Raw genomic sequence first — 20,620 nt, forward strand, 5'->3', positions numbered from 1 at the left:
ACAGAGCCCTTTTATCGTTGTTCTACTTCATTAATCTCCGTCTTTTAACCAAACAACATTCCCCTCCTTTGTGATGAATATTGTGTGTAGGAGTTTAACTGAGTACTTTTATTACCTTCAAAGAGCTGAGCATACTGGGGAAATCCTGCTGCCCGCAGCCAGTCACACGCCTCTTTCGCTTCAATTTCTGAAACACAAGAGAATGTATTCTTAAGATGATAGATAAAAAAAGTGAAACATAACCACATTTCATTTTCATTTGGACAAAACCCCTAAAGCATTTAACATGACAGAAATACACTCTGGTGCATCTGGTATCCTACAGACACAGCAGACATGTAGGTGGACAGAGCTGAGTAGATCTGAAACCGAAACCCCCCTGTTTGATTATTCTGAGATAGCACGGATGTGATGACGACGCTGCCGGTTAGTCAGTCTGGAGGTATCCCAGCTCACCCACATGAAGCAACATCACCATCTGTTGACTTTTTCAGTTTTAAGACGGTATATATAACAAAGAAAAGCAACTAAAAAAAGCCAGCCAGAGACACTGTCATGTTCATGTTCTATAAAAGTACCAAAACAATTATCTTCTAATCATCTACCTTTCTATTAAAGTAGGCCGCCTAAAGTGTTATTTAAAAGGGAAGTAACAAAATTTAAGACAAAAAAAAAAAAAAAAATTGGGAGAACAATACAAAACTATCGATCTGGTTAAAAATCTTCTTCTTGAAAGTATCAGAGCTCATCTGACTCCAACTTATTTCAAACGTGTTATCACCCTGACTTTCTGATAAAGACCCCAGCAGTCAGGATCACGTACTGGCCCTGTTGACCTACAGAATGAGCCGTCTGCAGGCTCCAGAGCCGCCGATGACAAGGAAAGGAAACAGACCATTGGCACCTTTCCATTAATGCTAATAGAGCTGGGTGCCATTTATCGCCTCAGCGAGACATGCTGTCTGACACACCAGTGCTACAGGACACAGGTTGCTTTACATTGATAAAGAACAATTAAAGTTATGTTTAATATATAACTAAATAAAAAATCTAAATAAAAAAAGAGGCCTTAGAGAGCTAAATGTAAATCCTCACACCAGTAATGTCTCTATAAATTTAGATGGTTCCTTTACTTTATTTCTTTAAAAATAAAAAATCTGATCAAATCAGAAAAGACATGAGCAGGATTTTCTGCAGCAGATTACACCAGCTATTATTTTCATTATTTTATTATTTATTAGACAAGGTCATTTACTCTACAGCTATTGTTGAGCATTTTCAATCACAATGCCTATACGGTAAGTGGAAGAAATATTCTTACCGGTGCCTCTTCAACTCAGAAACCACACAGTTGATAAATGTCCTGCTGTCGCTTGCTCTCATACACACACACACACACCTGCGATTTGGTCAGCTTTTTAGAACATAAAGAACCTCTGGGTTGTTGCAAGAGCATAAACATCACATCCAAGCAAAGTCACACATAAGCTGCAACCGCGGGTAACAAACAGCTCTCCCATCACACATCTCAGGTCTCAATTCCACTCCCTGTCTGTGCCTGTCACACTACGGCTGAAACACGAAACGCGGCCATTCATCACACAATACTGCATAATTACAGCGACTGTAGCCCTGCAATACAGATACTGCTATCACCCCTTTAGCTTTTTCAAAACTGTTGATCCTGGACTCACCTGTGCTGCATCACATCTGTGTCACAGAGAAATCAATGAAAAGCGACTTTGGTCTTCAGACTGATTAGCAACTGAATAAATATTAACAGTTCCCTGTGTCCTTGGATGACAAAAAGGTCTACTGTTTACCCCCTTAACCAGTAGTTGAGTCAACATGTGTATGCCGCCACTAGCCACTCTGCTCTGTTCCCACCTGTATCACCAGGAGGTAAAGGCTTTCTGTTCAGCCAGGCTTCCCTCCCAGGTGGATAATATCAGGCCTGTATTATTCCACTGCCAGGTCCTCTTGTGTCCCACAGCCACAGGTTGGACCACTGGGAGCAAGTAACATGAGCTGGGAATTCCTCTCTGTTTGGCATTCTGTAACATGATACCGAGACATTCTGTCCTCTCATCCTCTCTCTAAGGAAATCTCTTGTGGATAAAAGACTGGGCGGGCATCATGCCAAAGAATGAGAACTTGTGTTTGCTCTCCGCAACCCATAGCTTTAAATCTGTGTACAGTATAGAATTACAGTTTCACAAAGGGACGAAACCCACTTTGGCTGTGACACAAAGGCCCAAAATGTCAAAAGCTGTGTACTACTAAAGTATCTGTGGCAAGGGCGACTCCTTCCTTTACAATTCACTTTATGCAACGTTATGCAATTCATAGCTGGGATATGACATTTAACAATGTGCCGCGGGACAAAATATGACACACTTGGATAGTATTTGCGCTGAACAGAAGCAATTAATGCCAAAATTATGACAGCTTTAAATGCTCATTCACATTCCACACTCCTTTAGAAAATATTTTACAATATGCTTCGTTTTGTCCTGAGAGACATCTTTCTGACAGCAAAGCTTTGCGGTTAACAGTAACCCTCTTCCTTTCACGCTCTTTAGGAAAACAAAAACATACCGGATTCGTTCATTCGAGCTTATTGCGAATAAAAACGCCCTATCATCACCATTGAAACACAGGCCTTAATATGTCTACACTCCAAAATCCCTGAATCAACTCAGATCATAATTCATTTCTATTAACAAATTATTGTGTACTTACGGGATATTTTCATCATACAGCCAGAGTGTTTCATATATCCGTCAAGACTTAAGAGTGTCTCTCAACATGTCAGAGCATCTTTTTCTCTTCCCACGCTGAGCCACATTCCTGCTCTCTCTGAGCACAGCTTGCAGTTTGAACTCAGATCCACAGCTCCCTCTTCTCCTTTCTCTTTCCATCTACCCCCCAACCACCATGTGCCTGTCCCAACACTAAATCTCTCCTTCAACCCACCCCTTTCTGTGGAAGGCTCCCTAACCCTCACCCCCTCTCCCTCCCCCTCCCCCTCCCTGCTCCTTGTGCCCGACCCTCCTACCCAGCTCTGCCCACGACAACTCTTTTATACCCCACTCAGCACATTTTTGGCAAAGATCTAAGCTGCAGCCAAACAGCGAGCATTGCATCTGAATTCTGTCACTCCTCTAGTATTTCAGGTTCTCAACTTAAAATGTACACAATTTGCAACCATTACCTGATATAGCCCTTTGTTTCCGGTCATTCTGGCCAGATTACATGATGATAAATGTTAAAGTCCTCCAACGTTTTACCCAAGAACTGTTGGAAGTTGACGTGGGAAATGTTTAATTTAAACAAACAAAAGGGACGCATGGTTTTTCGGAGTCCAGATGTTGTTCCAGCAGGTCAATGAAATGGAAAAACCGTAGGCAGCTGAACTGGGGGAAAACCATGACATAAACTGTCAGCAATCAGCGGCAATGAATCATGCTGAGGCACCCGGCTCACAAGACTCTGCACTAACATCATCAGAATGATATATTCGTCTGCTTCCCCGTAGTCTCAGCCTCGTCGTCTGAGGAAAAATCAATGAATGAAAGGAATTGTGTGAACTGTGTCATCAGACAGCGACAATTTCTTTGTTACTTGACACAAAACAAAGAAGCTATTTAATGAATACCTGAACAGGCTTTCTTTTATATGACAAATACAAATAATGACTACTAGTAAATATACACTAATTTAGGCGCCATATATCATTCTCTTCTTAACAGATTTATCTCTTATTCACAGCACATCTTAAAAGGATATTCCTTGGCAACAAGTTTTACCATCTATCCAAGTTTAAAAGAAAAAATGAAATACAAGCACATGCAAACACACGCACATAAATCAAATCCAAGAAGCTACAGCATGTGGGTTTGCCAAGTGAATAGATTAGAGTGAGATAGTAATCTTTATATTCTTACAGTCCCTGATTCCCTTATTTGGCAAGATATAAAAAGTAATGACTGTGGTCCATTTGTTCGAGAAGATATCCATTTTCATCTGTAAACCTGCTGTCATGTTTTCCAAATTTCTATCTATTTAATGGCCCAGTTTTACATGATATTATAAAATGTGAGATCACCCAAATCTATACTGAATTAAGACATTCTATTAGTTTAAATGCTTGGATAAAATGGCCTGTGTTTTAAATTACTAGGCTCTCCCATGCCACTGTGATTACATAAGACATCACATCCATCCGCAGTTTCCTATAGCGCAAGTAGAATTCCAGATGTAGTCCATTTCTAGAGTGCCTGCCTCACTTCGTGACGTCTGCCATTTTCTCTTGTAAAACACAACTCTTATGACCTACTGGGGCCAGGGCTAGGTATAAAGCTGCAAGCACAGACAGAATGACGTAGACAATCCACTTTAGTCACCTTAACAAACCATTTAATAATAAATACATTCAGCACATGTCAGAGCTTTAAAAGCACTCTAAAAAAAAACTGCTCAAATTTATAAGTACTAACTGTGTGGACCTTTACAAATGTGTCTGTCCATTCCTCCCCCACACTGCACTGCTGCACCAAATGAATCAGCCAGACAAGCCAACCGAATATATATCAGTCAAAAAAAAACAAAACACAGACTATAACTGAGCACTGAGATCGTCTGTATCAAAAACACCTGGAAGAAAGACAGAGCGAGCCAGCAATATGGAAAAAAAAAGATTCCACAAGTGGGCTGGCTGGCATAGAGGTGTCGTCATGCTGGGAGGCATGGAAGAGAGCCCTCTCTTCCCCCTTTATGATGCTAATTGCATACAGACACCCACTCACAGTGAGCAGTCAGCTTACTGTAAAAGTAGACTAGACAGACAGCCAGAGGAAACACACTGCCCTCTCTACAAGTCTGCCCAAGACCACAACATCTGATGTCTCATGCCCAAAATAGCCTAACATTTCCTTTCATCTAATAGATTGAAATTGTGCGTAGGGGAGAAAACAGGAAGCACAAATAAAGATGAACAACAGCCAAAAGATAGACGCGATAACCAAGAGGCATTATGATTGTAGATACTGGAGGCATAGGAGATCTGAGGTCCTGTTAGGAGAATGCTGGCAATGCACAAGATGGATTAATATCACAGTGGTAATGTTGTAGGAATAAAGCCCTCCTATATTCAAGAGTAGGTTTTAATTAACAAAGCTCTATGTGACTCCCAATAGGAAACATCCTCAGCACAAAATGCCACATTTTTCAGCATAACAGGAGGTGTCATTATATCACAATACCTCTTCAGTTTACAACATCCTGATCATCAGTATAACAGACACAGTGTTGAGACAAAGGACAATAGCCAAATCTAAGAGATTATCTGTCTACAAAGGTGAGTAACAGAGTGAATGTGACTTTATTAGGACATGAGCTGGCTGGCTCCACAGGCCGAGTAATTACAAAGAGTCTGTGTTGAATCACGGACAGACTTCCAGCCCCCTCATTTGATCCTATGGGGCACACAGGGGACCTGTCGTTATCCTGCAGTCAACACGGGATGCAGGTTTAAAATTATCAGCCCTGGGTTACGTTGCTAAGACACCGAAGCAAAATTTCCTCAAATACAAATGAGCTAGCAAATCCTGGGCTTGCTTTTGCCCTGTGGTCCACAGTGACCTGTGGAGCGATCCTTTCAGAGGACCACAGGTCTCTGGATATACAACACAGACCTCAATGCCTCCTGGAGGATGGGGACTTGAAGACAAACACAGTGCCAGCCCAGGAACAGTCAGTGCCAAGGAGGCATTAGCATTCTGAACCTACGTAGGTTAGGGTTTCACAAACATCCATGATTCATTCAAAGAACCAATTCCGGTCATTACAGATCAGAATTTAAATTAGAGCATAGATCATCATCCATTGCTTTTCTTTTTTTTTTCTCCTCTCCATTAATGACAGATTCCAGAGAAGTGAGTCTCACAGCATCTACAGTATTCCTCTGCTCTAACTGTCTGCTTTAAGAGGCTTAGAATTTTTTTTAATGATCTCCACTCGTGAAAACTTTGATTTCACAGCACACACACACACACACATTGAAAGAGCTTATTGATTCTTAGAGTAAATAACATGACTTTGTGAGCTAGGGAGCTGCTGTTGTTGACCATTGCCAAAGCCTGCTGGGTCAAAAGTCATCAGAGCTGTGTTTTTCTCTTGAGGTCCTGTATTGAATTTAAACAAGAGCAGCACAGCTGTGGTAACACTCTCCTTCACCTCTGAAGGACACCCAGAGAGAAGGTCCTTTCATCTTCAGGGGTAACAACCCATCAACTCTCTCTCTCTCTGTCTATCTCTCTCTCAAGTCTGGAAATACCAGCCACAGCTTTTGCAGCATAGGTTACTAATGATAATACAATGCACAATGACGACTTTAAAATATCTAGACAAATACCTAGACACTCATTCACACACTTTTATTCCTGGGCAACGTCGTTACCAGTGGTCTCATGATAAAAGCCAAAGCTGATTCACTTCTCTCACACAGTCCTGCCTGAGAGCACAGTAAAAATCAAGATGGGCAAAATGAGAGAGGGGGGGGTTACTGCTAAAACCATGTGGGGTCAGCATGATGTTGTAAACATTTCCTAACTATGGAAAATCACTTCACGTTGTTTCCAAAAGCAGACATTAGACGTGTTCCAAGTCACCAAACAACAGTCTGGGAGAGACTGAGATTATCCAAGGGTCGCTGTCTCATACCACCACAAATAGCCTTTCAGTGAAGGATTTACAAATTATCCCAGACCCAAACTGCAAAATGATAGCCCGCTGGATTTGGTGTGGTGTCACAACCAGAAGACAAATAATGGGCTCTGACATGTGGGCTGCGTGACCTCTGAACACGCCAAGGCTTCAAAGTTCAAATTGCAGTGTTTTTATCCTGCAGTGTTTTTATCCAAATTATTTCAGTGTCTCAATTTTGAGAAAATGTTGTAACGACCACATGATGATTCCCCCGGGGTCCCTTAGCAGACAGTGAGAAGCGGGGGAAGTGTCGAGTGTACTCCAGCTTCACAGACAGGTGTTCTCCTTCTTCCCCTTTAGTCACACTACAGGATATTTTGTCACGACTTTCAGCAGACACTTCAAGAAGAGTGTCCTTTACTAGAAAAGGGACCTCTGACCCCAAACCTCTAGGAAAGAGGAGACACCTCAGCAATTTCCAGATCCCAAAGTACCTCCGCTTTAACTGCCAGCAACTCTGAACAGAGCAGAGATCAATCAGCAGAGCTTTCTGTGAAATACATACTGTAGTGACTTCCAAGGCACGATGCACAAGCTAAACACTTCCAGACACTGGACTGTAGCCATGTTCCCACGCATGTTTAAGTGTTTTGACAACCTTCTTGGAGGCCTTTATGAAGGATTTGCTTTCTTTGGTGATAAAAACATCAACTTTGGCTTTTAGAGATTTCCTTTTTCATTTTTTCCAGGCATACCTCCCTGAAATCCTGGACTATTTCTACAACCCAGTGTTGATCTTTGAAGAGTAATCATTGTGCTAGTTATCCATTTGAGGTTATTCGCTTTATCCACAGTGCAGGATGAATAATGCAGGCTGGACAGTGAAAACACACATCAAGGGTTTACTATCTATGATTATATTCAGCAGTTTTCCTCTCTTAGACATGATGATTTTTCGCCAAATAGCCTTTTTTAATCTCCAGTTGTTTTTGGTCCTCATACCAAAATATATTTTATTAAGTCAGCCCCTAAAAGTTCATAATTACATGATGAATCTTTCAAAGCAGCATATAAACAGTAGGCTGTTGTAACAGATTAGGAGAAGTATTGTACTTGTGGGCATCTGTGCCACCCTTGGTCTAGATGTGAGGGCTGCAAAGGGAGAGTTCAATTCTGGGCCTGTCTGACTTTTCCCTTCATCGCCTGTCTCTGTCCATCAGGATCCCGTTGGAGCTCTCTACTTCCCTCTTTCTCCTCCCTCTCCCTTTTTCCATCTTCCTCCCTCCCTCACAGCTAGACTCTGCTCTGGGCTTTTTCAGTTTGTCTTCAACTCCGTCCCTTACACTAACTCCCTCACAGCTGGTTCCTGTGTTAAGTTAACAGTATCCCCCCTTTATCCTACCAACATATTCCCCAAGTTCTGTATCTTTGTGTGTGTCTGTCCTGATTTGAAGTCCATACATGTCTTGTTTTATGTAAAGCACAGTAGGGCTGCATGCCTTGCCATGTCATGCTGTTTTCCCACTCATAATATACGGTTGTGTAGCTGTAATTCTTCCTTCCCTTTGATAGCCTATATAAACCCTATAATTTGGTTTTCCAAGAGCGCCGTATAACACAACTAAAGGCGGATGACTATGAATTACTGACAAACACTCAGCCAGCTGACCCAAAATCTTGACTCAAACATGGAAAAGAATTGACTGGAAAGTTATTAACACATGTTCCACAGGTTGCGGCAAGCACACAAATCAAACGTCTCATGATGAAAGCCCTTCTAAGTTCAGCAGAAGCTAATAAGTATAAAAAATACTTTAAAATAACAAATTATGTTTCATGTGTGCCCACGGCTCTGTAAAGCACAGGACACTGGTAAAAGAGGAGTAGAAAAACATCCAGAAGAAACTCTTCTGAAGTCAAATCCTGTGGTGCCCCATTAGGTCCACCTCCCTCTCATTTGGACTGGATCCCAGAGGGGACTACATGGGGTTCCCTCCTTCTCTGGGAATGGCCTCAGAGAGTCAGAGGGTAGAGAGGGGGCCAATGCCAGAACAAGGGCCCCTACCGTGAGAAAGCCCTCTCAGGACCTCCGCAATAAAAGCATGGAGCCATCCCTCGGGACACTAGTCCTAATTAACGACATCAAAGTGAACGGCCACAAGCCTCAGGAGCCTCGCAGCACTCATGCAACGGACCTCTGAGTCGCAGCAGTGATGATACTGTCAGCACGTGGTGTGATGATGAGGTGCGGCGAAGCTTATCAAGAATGTAACCCATGGAGAGAGCTAAGCAATTGTTGTGCTTTATCAGAGCGTCCACAGAGTGTCTCCCTCACGCACACACAGAGCGCTGACATAAGAACTGGGGCCATTTGTCATGCGTGGCAATGAATGACAGGCTGTGTTCAGACAGTCACCCCCTGGCTGAAAGGCCTATAAAGTGAAGAGACAGCGGCTGAATGTCTGAGGTCTGGATGCATGCTGCCTTTGCCTCTGTCAGTTTTTCCAGCTAATAGCATGCAATGCACATTTCTACCACAGGAGGGCAGCCAAGTGTTTGAACTCTAACATGTTGAGATGCAGAGGGGAAAATGTGCTATATAATGAACCATGGTAAGAATGCAATGTGCTTTGGAGTTAAGCCTGAAATAGCAGCTGTATAACAGATTCAAATTGATTTAAAGCTGGGTGTTGCACATTAGTTGACTGTTATCTCTACTGTCTTGATATTGATGTGAAATGTATTGTCTTTAGATGAGCAGATTTGCTGCTTTCCTCTTCGTAAAACATAAATCCATAAAATGTAAACTGAGATTTTTAAAACATGTTTCATTTATTCCAAACAAATTTGCTGTAGCTTTAAAAAAAATCAGCCCAGATCCCTAAGACTACTCACAAAAGAACCCTTCTTATGACTGAGAAATGACTATTAGGGTCAAAACATATTTAGTGTACTATTTTCTGGATGTAGGTTAATAAGGCTTTTTTTTTTCGTGAATTAGCATTTCTAATCTGTGGAATGTAAAAGACCTGAGAACAGGAGAAGTTTTCCAACGTGGATCTGTTAATGTGTGACTTTCCGTTCCTGTTACAGTGCAACCGAAGCATTCTGAAATCCGCACTTAGCAAATGATTAGCCCTGCACATGTGGCAGCTGTCAGCTACTTTGACTGAGTGGGAGCTACACTAATTCATACAAGAGAAAGATATGAGCTCTGCCTACCACCTACAGGCAAAAATCGGGAACCGACAAAGCTTTATGAATGTGACCTTTATATACCAAACGTGGGTTGTTCCAGGCCGTTACAAGATTCTGAATCATTTACCCATTCTTTATCAGCAGGCCCGGAAATGACCAACGTGTTGGCTTTGGAAACAGTGGCTGGTGATGTAGGATAGACACCAAGAGCCACTCTGAGCTGCTGACAAATCAGACGCTTTCTATCCCTGCTGATGGTGATCTAGATCTACAGTACATAGGGATAGATCTATAATAAATTGTGAATCTCTGTTTGTTTTAAGTAGTATTGTAGTAGGTAATTTGGATTCAAGTGGATATATAATCCTTTTTTTCCCCTGGTAGATTTGAGAAATACAGAGGAATAAAAACAAAATAACCAAAATATCTTTTTCCAATTTAATGTCATGATAAAGCATCCATCTGGACAATCACTTTCAGACAGAAACTGATTCAGAAAATTCAGAAATCATTCCAAGAGAAATCTGGACATGATTGCTTCATGTTGCTGGTTTATAAAACTTGAGCACAGCATACAAATATACTTACAATAACAATGCTGATATAAGCAGGTATAATGTTTGCTGCTGGCAAGGTTAAAAATACAAGGCAAACATACCTCCATCTAACCATCAATCCACTTTCTAAAACTAAACCTTTAACCAGCTTATCATGTTAAAGATTACAGGGGATGATAAACTATACCAGCATGCAATGCGCGATACACCCAGGACAATTCAGCAGTCTACTGCAAAGCTATCACATATAAACAGTCACATTCACAGCTAAATTCCCCAGTTCAGCTAACCTGCAGATGAAACACACAAACAAGGGGAGAGCATACAAAAGGTGTTAGACTGAGCCACGGCACAACCAGTATACCCTCATGAAACATTATATTTTTAGTCTTTTAATATATATTAAGTACCTGTATAACAGAGGCACATAACAAGAGTGTAAGCCATAGATTTAATTATTTAAAGTGCAGTGACTGTAGTGCTAGAGGTAAACAACCTGCTAATCACACTGTCAAAACTGCTTTTCGCTCCCTGTCAGTATTATTTACTGCCCTCTGAAGGCAGCAAACAAAATCTGCATAACATTAACATCTACAATAAGCTGGTTCATGAATTTAAGATTGAGTGGGTTCATGTGAACTAAGTAAGCAATGCGGAAGGCTACATCCTCACTTAGTATCAAACCTCTATTTGAATCAAGGAGCAGTTATGTTTGTTTCACATGCAGATGATCTAACGTGCCACATGTTGTAGCAGACCATTGATGAATAATTCAGTGCTTTTGAGAGAGTGAGAGGGCAGCATCTAACTAGATTCCACAAAGACCCTTTTTACTGTTACAACCTCTTAAAAGAGAGAACAATACAAACCTCTTTTCAGTGCTGGTTTCTAACAATTACCGGTCTAGTAGTCAGAGGAAGAGCAGAGGATGGAGGCTATGGCTTGTTCTCTGAAGCTTAAGTGTTCCTGTTCTTTCTATGCAAAGAATTTAAACTCTGTGGAAAGTGTTACACACATAATCTTGCTCAGAAACTTTTTGCTAGTACCAGAGAGGGCTTTCTCTATAAACATATTCTCTAAGAAACATACATTTTTACTTTGCAAAAGATTAAAATATTATCACTAAACTTCTCTAAACCTTGATATAAAACTGTAGGTGTTTAGTTGAATACAGCAAAAAAACAAGCAACCTCAAGTACATTTAGTACTGAGTAAACAGAAATGTAGACAAACAATGTGCAAGTACTGTACAGTACAAACACTGAAATGTGCCAGCATGGGAACAAATGTAGCTGACAGCACGTTAACCTGAAAGACACAAGCCTGTCAGCCATGACAGCCAAATAAAAGGCACGCTTTGTAACTCCAGGACACAGACTCATAGATTCACTGACAAGCACACAGCTGCCACGCAATATCTTGTCATTTGACAAGAGACGGCCAACGTCCTCAACCACAGCAGAATGCACTAATGGCCTTTCCAGGGCAGAGATCGGAGCCCGCTCGCTGCACCAAGGTCAATAAGCCATGAAGAAGGGCCATGGAGGGGTCACACTGGACAGAGCTTCTTGTTCAAAACACAACAGGCCTCAATGAGGAAAAGGACCAAACAGCTACTGTCAGCAAGCAAGCTTTTAGTCACGGTGTAGCATTCAGCTGCTCAAGGTTTCTACCAAAGCCCCGATGAAGTTTCAAGGACTTTCCATGGCTAAACAGGAATACTGTCACAGCTTTAAAATGATCTGTAAACAGCTGGTAACATCTGGTGTCAACTATTCAGCTTGCTGCAGAACACAAACAGCTGAAAACTATAATGTAGTGATACACTGTTTGGGCCATATTCCTATATGGTGATGATTCATTAATTTTATTCCCAGACATTTACTGAAATTACCATTAAATGTAGTAGTCAAATTCTATGTATACAACAAAAATACAACCATCAATATATGAACATTTCCTGATACACCATAAAGCAGAAGGGCCAACCATGTCCCATGGTAGATCTGAAGATAATTAACAGTTTTATAGAAGTGCATACACTCTAACAGTTGTCAAAGGTAAATGCTTTTCCCTCAAAAAATTAGCTTAGAGATGGTAGAAATGGCTCCAAATACACTAGTTTGTTAGGAATTTGTATAGCAAAGCAAGAACGAGTAAAGAATGTGTTCTAATTCAAAGAGTTTGAATTAGGCCAAATTAGACATAATGTTAAATGAGGTAATTGTAACAGCCCTGTTTCTGATGCATGAGTAGCAACAACAGATGCAGAAATCCTGAGAATCTGGATTCCAGATGGGCCGAGCAGGGAGGAATCGAGGCAGACAGACCAGAAAGCTGCAGAAACACAGTAGCCCGTCCAGAGTGATGAAGTATGGAATACTCCTCTAAAACCCAAGGAATATTTTCAGGAGAGAAGACACATTCCCCCTCAATCAAAACAGGCCCTTTCCCTTGAACAACTATCCACAACTTGTCTGTTCCATCTGACATCACACATGTGATTTATATGTGTGCATTTATATCCATTTACTCTCCAAACCGCTATGATCTTTTAAGCGGAATTTTTGGACAATAGGAACCTTCAATCAATCCCAGCTTTTTGTCAGTAGCTAATCACAGCGGACTGAACAAGAACCCACACGCACACACAGCTCTGGTAGCTTTGAAATACCATCATATCGGAAATGTGACTAAGACCCGACAGGCTTCCCTGGAATTTGGGGTGAAACAATACACGAGGAACTCTGCCCATCACCATGGCCTCCACTCACTTTCAACCTGCTATGTCAACAGGGCCGGCCAGCTGGAATGCAGGAGCCACTGCAACGCATGGAGGTCAATCCTTTGGCTCTACACACTCCGCATTCAGACCTTTAAAATACTGCCTCACTGTTATCTCTGGCATTTTAAACAGGTATGCAAGAGACAAAATGAGGAAATAAGATTCGTATAGGGCTAAAATGCTCCTCTCCTGAGAAAAATTCGAGAAAACTGCTACACTGTAAGAAAATTGCTCAATTATGACATTTAAGGCAAGCTATATAAAAAAAATAAAATTACCAAAATTAGACAAGAAGATTGGTGAAAATTACATAATCATAGCACTTAAGAAAGCACATAAAACCCAACCTAGCTAAAATTAGATTTGAAACATACAGTTTTAATCATTTATTCTCAAAGAAACAGACACCTTGAGATAATTGCATTATCCACCATGTGTGGTTAGGGACACTGGTGAGAATTTGTATTCAATTTCTTACATAAACAGTTTGATATCATGTGGGGTTAATTCACTGGAAAGTAAATATTTGCTGTGGTTTAGAGCCTTTGCTTCCTCTTAGTTAACGCAAGTGTGACACCTGCTTGCCTGTTGTGAGAGTGTTTTTGTTTTTTTCAGACTTTTTAGTATGAGGGATGTGTGCTTGGTGTGTTTTGGTTTTGTCTGTCTTTTTGTCTTTTCTGTTTTGTCTTTTTGTCTGTTTGTCTGTTCATTCCCCTTGCCCTTTGTCTCTCTCTCTGTCTCTCTCTGCACACCCTCCCATCATCTGGAATCAGCACACCTGCCTGTCATCAAGCCATCACCACTTCCCTAAAAAAGGACCTTGCACCGACAGCCAGTCCTCACTGGATCGTTGTGCCATTCACGGTTTGTCAATGTGCCACACTTCTAGCTCTGACGCCAGTCAATCTTCCTGCCTGTCTGGCCTGTCTGCTAGTTTGTTTGCCTGCATACCAGCTTGCTTTGCACCTGTTCTCCTTGTCTCCAGGATTACCTGCCTGCCTACCCACCTGGCCTGGCCACCAAGCCCACCAGCCAGCTCACATCCTTGGGATTCCCTATGCCAAGCCTTTGCCAAGTTTCTCACCTTACCTGCTTGCCCAGTGTCTGCATTTGGGTTCAGCCTTGATATGTAACATTTTTAACATTTTAAAACACCACACACTAAGGACTAAACACAACACACCTCAGCACATCCTTTTCTATATCTGCAGCACCTCAATGTCTGTGATTATTTATTCATAAGTTTAAAATATAGTGAAATAGTTAACATTTGAAGATTGTATTTTTGCTGATGGAACACGTGGAACGTTCTTTTAATCTGGTTACATATTAAGCACTGAGGAGTTTTCAAAGGCTATTCGACAGCAGTTTGAAACCACACAGAAAATGCCAAAATGACAATGAAAGATGTCAGATGACAAACACACACATTTATGCCACTCCTCAAGAATATCATACCTTACAATAAACATGCAAATAAAAACTGTTTTAACTTCCAAAAAAACCCACTTCAAACATGAACATATTTTCTATCCTTGTCACAGATGACCAAAATTGTTGGTTTGCTGTCAAACCAGACATCTGTAATCTAAAAACACATGCCACGTTACATGACCGCACACGTCTGAAAACATCAGATCATGAAGATTTCCTCCTGAAAACAAATGTATGTACACGCAGCTCCGGGACGTCTTGACACATCAATCCAATGATAAGCACCGTGTATGTGTCATGTCGTCGTAATCACAAAACATTGGCCCTCTATAATACAGGCAGTCATGCCCACACAAGAGGCTGCATTATCCGACTCATACTCCGGTTAATGTGACTGGGAGGAAAAGTATGCTGATGTGTTGCTATGTGATGGCTGAAGCTTACTTATGTGAAGCTTCTTCTGTTATGAAATGCAGACACCCTTTGATCCAGAGTCAGGGTACTCACACCTGCAGGAGGGAGGGCGGGGGGGGGGGGAGTGGCAATGTTTTGTTCTCTCTATTGTTTTGCTTGCCCTGCCCCCTCTCAGGACTGACCTTAAATCTCCAGATAAATTCAAAGTCAAGAGGTTACATGGCTTTGGAGAAAGCTGAGTGGAAGGTCAGGTCCGGCTGTGGTTAAAAAAAACATCACTATTGCTCTGCTGACCACATACAGCAGCCCACCAATGAGCTGAGGGCTTGTAAAACTGTCAGGCAAGACATTCATCGATATCTCTTGTTTGCAATGTGGGTATACTTCTTGTTATATAACTGGTCCTACAGCTTATCACCTTTTAGTGCTTGTTATCAATACTAAGTGCTTTCCACCATTTAACTTTTGACTACTTACTGGCTGAAGGTCAAGTTTGGCTTTGTGTACAGGAACCGCTGTATTTGTTTTTCAGATTATTCCTGTTGAATTTCACGTTCATTAGAAAACAAGTAAACAAGAGTATGAGATATGAGAACTGACATTTGACAAAGGCAATCAGCTGTTCCCAAAGAAACACTGTAATGTCCTTGCTCACTTGGCACCATCCAGCCTTCATAGTTTCATATTCTTAGTTATGTGTCGTATCTTCCTCACTATGTTGGCTATGTGTTTATTTACTTCTAGCATTCCATCAAGTATGAGAGAGAAGGATTAATTTTAACAGAGTACTTAAGAGCTGACTCTTCAGGCAGAGCATATAAGAGCTGGTTACGAACCAAAAGACCATAGTCTGAACTGTCACTTATATCTGAACACCTCTCCTACCTCTAGCGATCCTCTTGAGCAGTTGCTGCCTGGCAATGATCCTGCCCAGCCTGTACCCAGAACGTCTGCAGTGATGGTCCATTCTCAGGTAGATATCCTGAGTCTCTGGGGTCATGCTGCCCAGACATTCGCTGCCTGTGGATTCTGGGAGCTCCCGAAACATAACTGAGACACTTTACCCCAAACAAGCTGACCGCTGGCTGATACACACTCACCCACACACTCTCCCACCAACAGAAAACTTCACATACAGGCGCAAAAAGCCCAAAGTGAGCTGAGAGGGACGGCAGAGTGGAGCCTAGGGGGAGGAGTGCCAACACTTCAGTCTAGCTCTGGAGGTCATGTGACCGCAGAGAGGCCAATAGCAAGGAAGCAGTAGGAGTACTGCCCACCTTGCTGAGCTGAATCCAATGTCTGTGTGAACGCTTGTCAACTTCCCCCTGCTCTGGAGGGAAATATAAATACCATTGGAATGCCTATGAACTGAGTAAGGAGAGCAGGAGTGGAAGAAAGAGGGGTGTGGGAGGGCTTACAAAAATAGTGGTTTTTGGACCCGCCCTGCACTAGAACAACTCATCTGCTGTTGCTGGTCACACAGGTGCCAAGTTTACTGGGCGAGAGTGAGTCTGAACCATTTAGGGAAAACTACAGAGGAGACCAAAAGAGAGAGAGAAGTTGTTTTTCCTAGTTGGAGAATGCAAATTTCGGCTCCCCCACCCCCACCATCTAACCCCTACTTCCAGCCGCAGTAAGGCCTCTCAGCAGGTCTCCTCAAAGTGTCAGCTCCTCAGGGGAAAAAGAAATTTTAGCTTGAATACATATGAGTGACCTAGATCCCCTTTACTCAACACAAAAGGAAAGATCAGACTTCAGCATGTCATTTGTTTAGATCTAATGGCCTTCAGTGGCAGGAAATTAAAGCCTTTCCTGATACAAAAAAATGTAACTGTGTCCCAATTCCATACTACATATTAATAATATTGTACTTCACAATATACTTTTCATAGTACGCAGTTTTGCAGTTAGTAAACAAAGGGTCAAAAAAGGACTTGCTGAAGCAGGAAGAATTACATAACAAAAATACTGAGTCATAATACATTGAGTTGAAAACAAAGGCTAAATGCTAGAAAAAAAAGAAATTTTGGAAAGAACTTTATTATCGTTGTCAGCTGAATACTTTATCTTTTGTTTTCTGAAATCTTCCTGGAGTTGTTTCACCATCATCCACATTTTCTTTTTATTTTGTTCAGCTGTGAGCTCCCTCAATAGCTCCACTTTTTCAGTGTGAACACACAACATACTCAAAACCTGCTTAATTATCATGTAATATAGAACTGGGACACAATCAAACAATGCTCTGGCAACATGGAATATGGGAGTGATCACCATTTGGGATGATAACTTCTAATGAAATATTAAACTTGTGCCTTGTGTTAACCGATTTACTGCATGGAACAACGGTCTCCTCACACCTGAAATGAAGTCTACATCCGCACAAGCAGACCCACCCAGTGCCAGTCAGGGCCCCAGCCACTCTCCTTGTCACCGTCCTGGTATCTGCATACAGGCTTGCCTGTGTAGTAGTAACATGGCGCCATACATGTGAATAGAGCACAAATGGGCAAGCGACCAAGTTAAACACAGCCCCTGTCTGTTCCTCTCCCTGGCTGGCAAAATCCACCCTAGCTTAAGCTCACAAAGACCACAATTCAGCAGCACACTTCAGAGCCCGCTGCACATTTTCATAAACTTCTCCTGGGTTTAATGGCCCTGCCCACACCCTCAGGTGGAGCTATTTTAATACGTGATTGTTGCTTTTTTTAGTTACAAGGTGATGGTGAGACACTATTTAGATTATTTAATTGAGTGGTGAGTCATTTTTACACACTCAAACACCTGTGTTCATTCATACTGTACTGTACATTTAAGGTGTCAGATGCTAGAAGTGAGTGGCAGCATGCATCTCCCTGAACCCGTTTCTGTGTTTTCTTCTTCCCTAGACGTCTAGACAAAGAAATTCACCCAGTGCATCATACGTATCGCATTACAGAATCAATCAACCACTGCTATGCAACATCATAATGAATGAGATTAATGGTGTTTTCGTCTGTCCGCACTCAAATACCTCAGTGGGGATTGCAAAAGAGCGGTGAGATCTGCAGCGCACTCTTTGGATGTCCTTGTGTTTAACTTTGTGCTGCATGCCATGAAGAAATGGCTTTGGTGTGTCCTCAGTGGGAGTGCTGTGTGTCAGGCACAGTGACTCCAGTCCTTATCAAACTTGTTCCAACACGCCTGCGTCTGGGTTTCAGAGCTCAACCACTATACAGCATGGCAACAAGAATCCAGACTCACATTACACACACACACAAGCACAAATACATACCGAGGCTCTGCAAGATGCTTGACTGAGTGGGTTTTATTGTACATTAGAGTGAAGGCAGTAAATGTTATTGTGTGATGACAAATAAAGCCATGTTGAAATGCAGCTTAAATGCAGGCATTTAATACATGCTGAGCCTTCAACCAGTCTCCACGCCAGCGCTCAGCTTCAGCCAGGTGTGATTACAAAAGGGAAACTTATATTCGGAATCATGAAGTCAAATCTCGGGGCCCACGGATGATGAGTATGGAGGCAGCTGAGTGGGGTTTAGACACTGCTGTGATGTGGTTTGATTCAGAGGCAGACACATGTAATCTACGCTGGGCAGTCCTGGCTCTGGCGTGGTTACGTTTCCTGTGGTTAAAGCTTAAGAATAGCCCCAGTGTGACTGAAGATTTCCACCTCATGAGCCATCAAATGTCTGAATCCTGAGCTCAGGTCTGGGAGTAAATCACACTAATACTGTAGGACTGGTTGAGCTGCTCTGCAGGTAACCTGAAGCATTTGGAGAGCCCCTTTTAATGGCGTGGTGTATAAGTTGGCAGGCACTCTACTGCAGACTTTTAAACCCACTACGGCTGTGACTCAGAGTTGACACACTAAGGATCTTTTAAAATTATTCAGACCTTAATCTCATCTGTAGTAGTAAGCACTCCTCGAGCAGCAGCAAGAAGCTACTGGGTTTTCCCCAAAACTGACGTGAGTCCCAAGATATATTTCAATAAATGTGCTCTTAAAAAAATATTAAAGAATATTAGAGAATGTCTAGCAAATTTCTTGCTGTATTTTAAAATTGCCTTGCGATATATTTTTATCAATACAGACTGTGATGATAACATCAGTCAGTATTTGGCTCCTGCTTTCCAGTCAAACTACAACAGTTAACACCTATTAATCCCCCAGCGGTAGATGATGATGGTGGAGTTTGTTTTGTTTTTTTTAACATATTTGCTCACTGCATAGTGACCTTCAGCGCTGCAGCAGAGAACACATACAGTGTAACAGTCTGCTCATCTCATCTGATGCACAGAATTTAAGTCCATCAGATCAGAGTCCCCGAGTGTGTGCGTATCTGTGACAGCTTCCATCCATCAGTGTTTAGCTTCTGTGATTTGACACACATGAATTTCCTTAATGACTGGCCAGGTACATCTCTGATGAGTTAGAAATAAGCTGTCAGGGGGTGTACTGCACCCGACCTGAATTTCACATCAATCCTCCGCTCCTTCTCTTGATTTCCCTAAAGTCTGTTTTGGAAACGTTTTCCAAAATGTTTGCTGCTGTCTGGCTCAAATATCACATCAGGATTACATATTTAGTCAACGTCAGAGCCACAAAAAACTGCAAAAATATATATTTCTGTAACACACCAAGCAAAAGAGAACAGAATAGTGTTTCCTTGCAGGGATAAAAAAAAAAAAAAGTAAATCAATGTTCTGTCCACCTGTCAAGTCAGTCATCTCTTTCAGACGGGTCTACATGTGGCTCCTCATTGTTTTGTGTGTATGTACAAAGCTCAAGGCCTCAGGACTGGATATACCGCCAGATGCATGGCTCACGTCACCAAGATATCTACGGCATATGAGAGAATGTGAGATTAATGTGTCAGATATCCAGACAATGCAAGACTCAGCTGCTGCATCAGTCGAGTGCCTCAAACAGGCTGCACAGCTGAGCCGAGCACATGTCAAACTTCATGCACAAAATACACAACCTTGTGTGAAATGGCCACTTTGAATACTGTTAAACAAACAGAGCACACCAGCAGTGTGAGATATGTTCTGTTGTATGAAGTGAAACATCTGGTCTTTATTTGCATGACTTCAGCACTTAAACTCCTCCTGATGAAGGATGTAATTCGTGTGGCTTTTCCGGCATGAAGGTGACTGCTCTGGACAATTCACTGCACCTAGTGGTGTAATTTAGTTACTACACAAGTGATTGTTCTCCCTTCCCTTCACACACACAGCACTCCATCATTGCTACAGACATTAACCTCTAAACATTCAGCGTTCTCAATGTTTCACTTGACTCTTTCCTAAACTAGCTTTATAGTTTAAAGTTAAATAAGTTTGAAATGTTTCAACACTGTATAACATATAATATGTCCAGGGATTCCAAATGCCCAATGTCATTTAAAAATGATTGCAACAATACATTAAATGGTAAAGGTGTCAGGTGTTTTTACACAATTTACACACATACGGCACATTTTTATGTTTGGAAACTTGTGATTTAAACTAGAATTCAAAGACA

The 20,620-nt window shown here is 41.8% G+C and overlaps 1 protein-coding gene across 5 annotated transcripts in view; it reads right to left on the minus strand.

Moving 5' to 3' along the window:
• stard13b (StAR-related lipid transfer (START) domain containing 13b) overlaps nucleotides 1-20,620 on the minus strand; it is a 71,433-nt gene that overhangs the window by 10,022 nt on the left and 40,791 nt on the right. For 3 of the 5 annotated variants that reach the window (XM_044354832.1, XM_044354831.1, XM_044354834.1), the window contains one exon: nucleotides 116-187. In XM_044354832.1, the coding sequence (XP_044210767.1) occupies nucleotides 116-187 (72 nt within the window). Of the gene's footprint in view, nucleotides 1-115; nucleotides 188-2,742; nucleotides 2,942-15,981; nucleotides 16,416-20,620 lie in introns of those variants that run through there. The other 2 variants (XM_044354833.1, XM_044354836.1) reach the window with 2 other exon arrangements.

This window comes from Thunnus albacares, chromosome 6 (genome assembly GCF_914725855.1).
Source record: "Thunnus albacares chromosome 6, fThuAlb1.1, whole genome shotgun sequence".
Taxonomy (NCBI): domain Eukaryota; kingdom Metazoa; phylum Chordata; class Actinopteri; order Scombriformes; family Scombridae; genus Thunnus; species Thunnus albacares.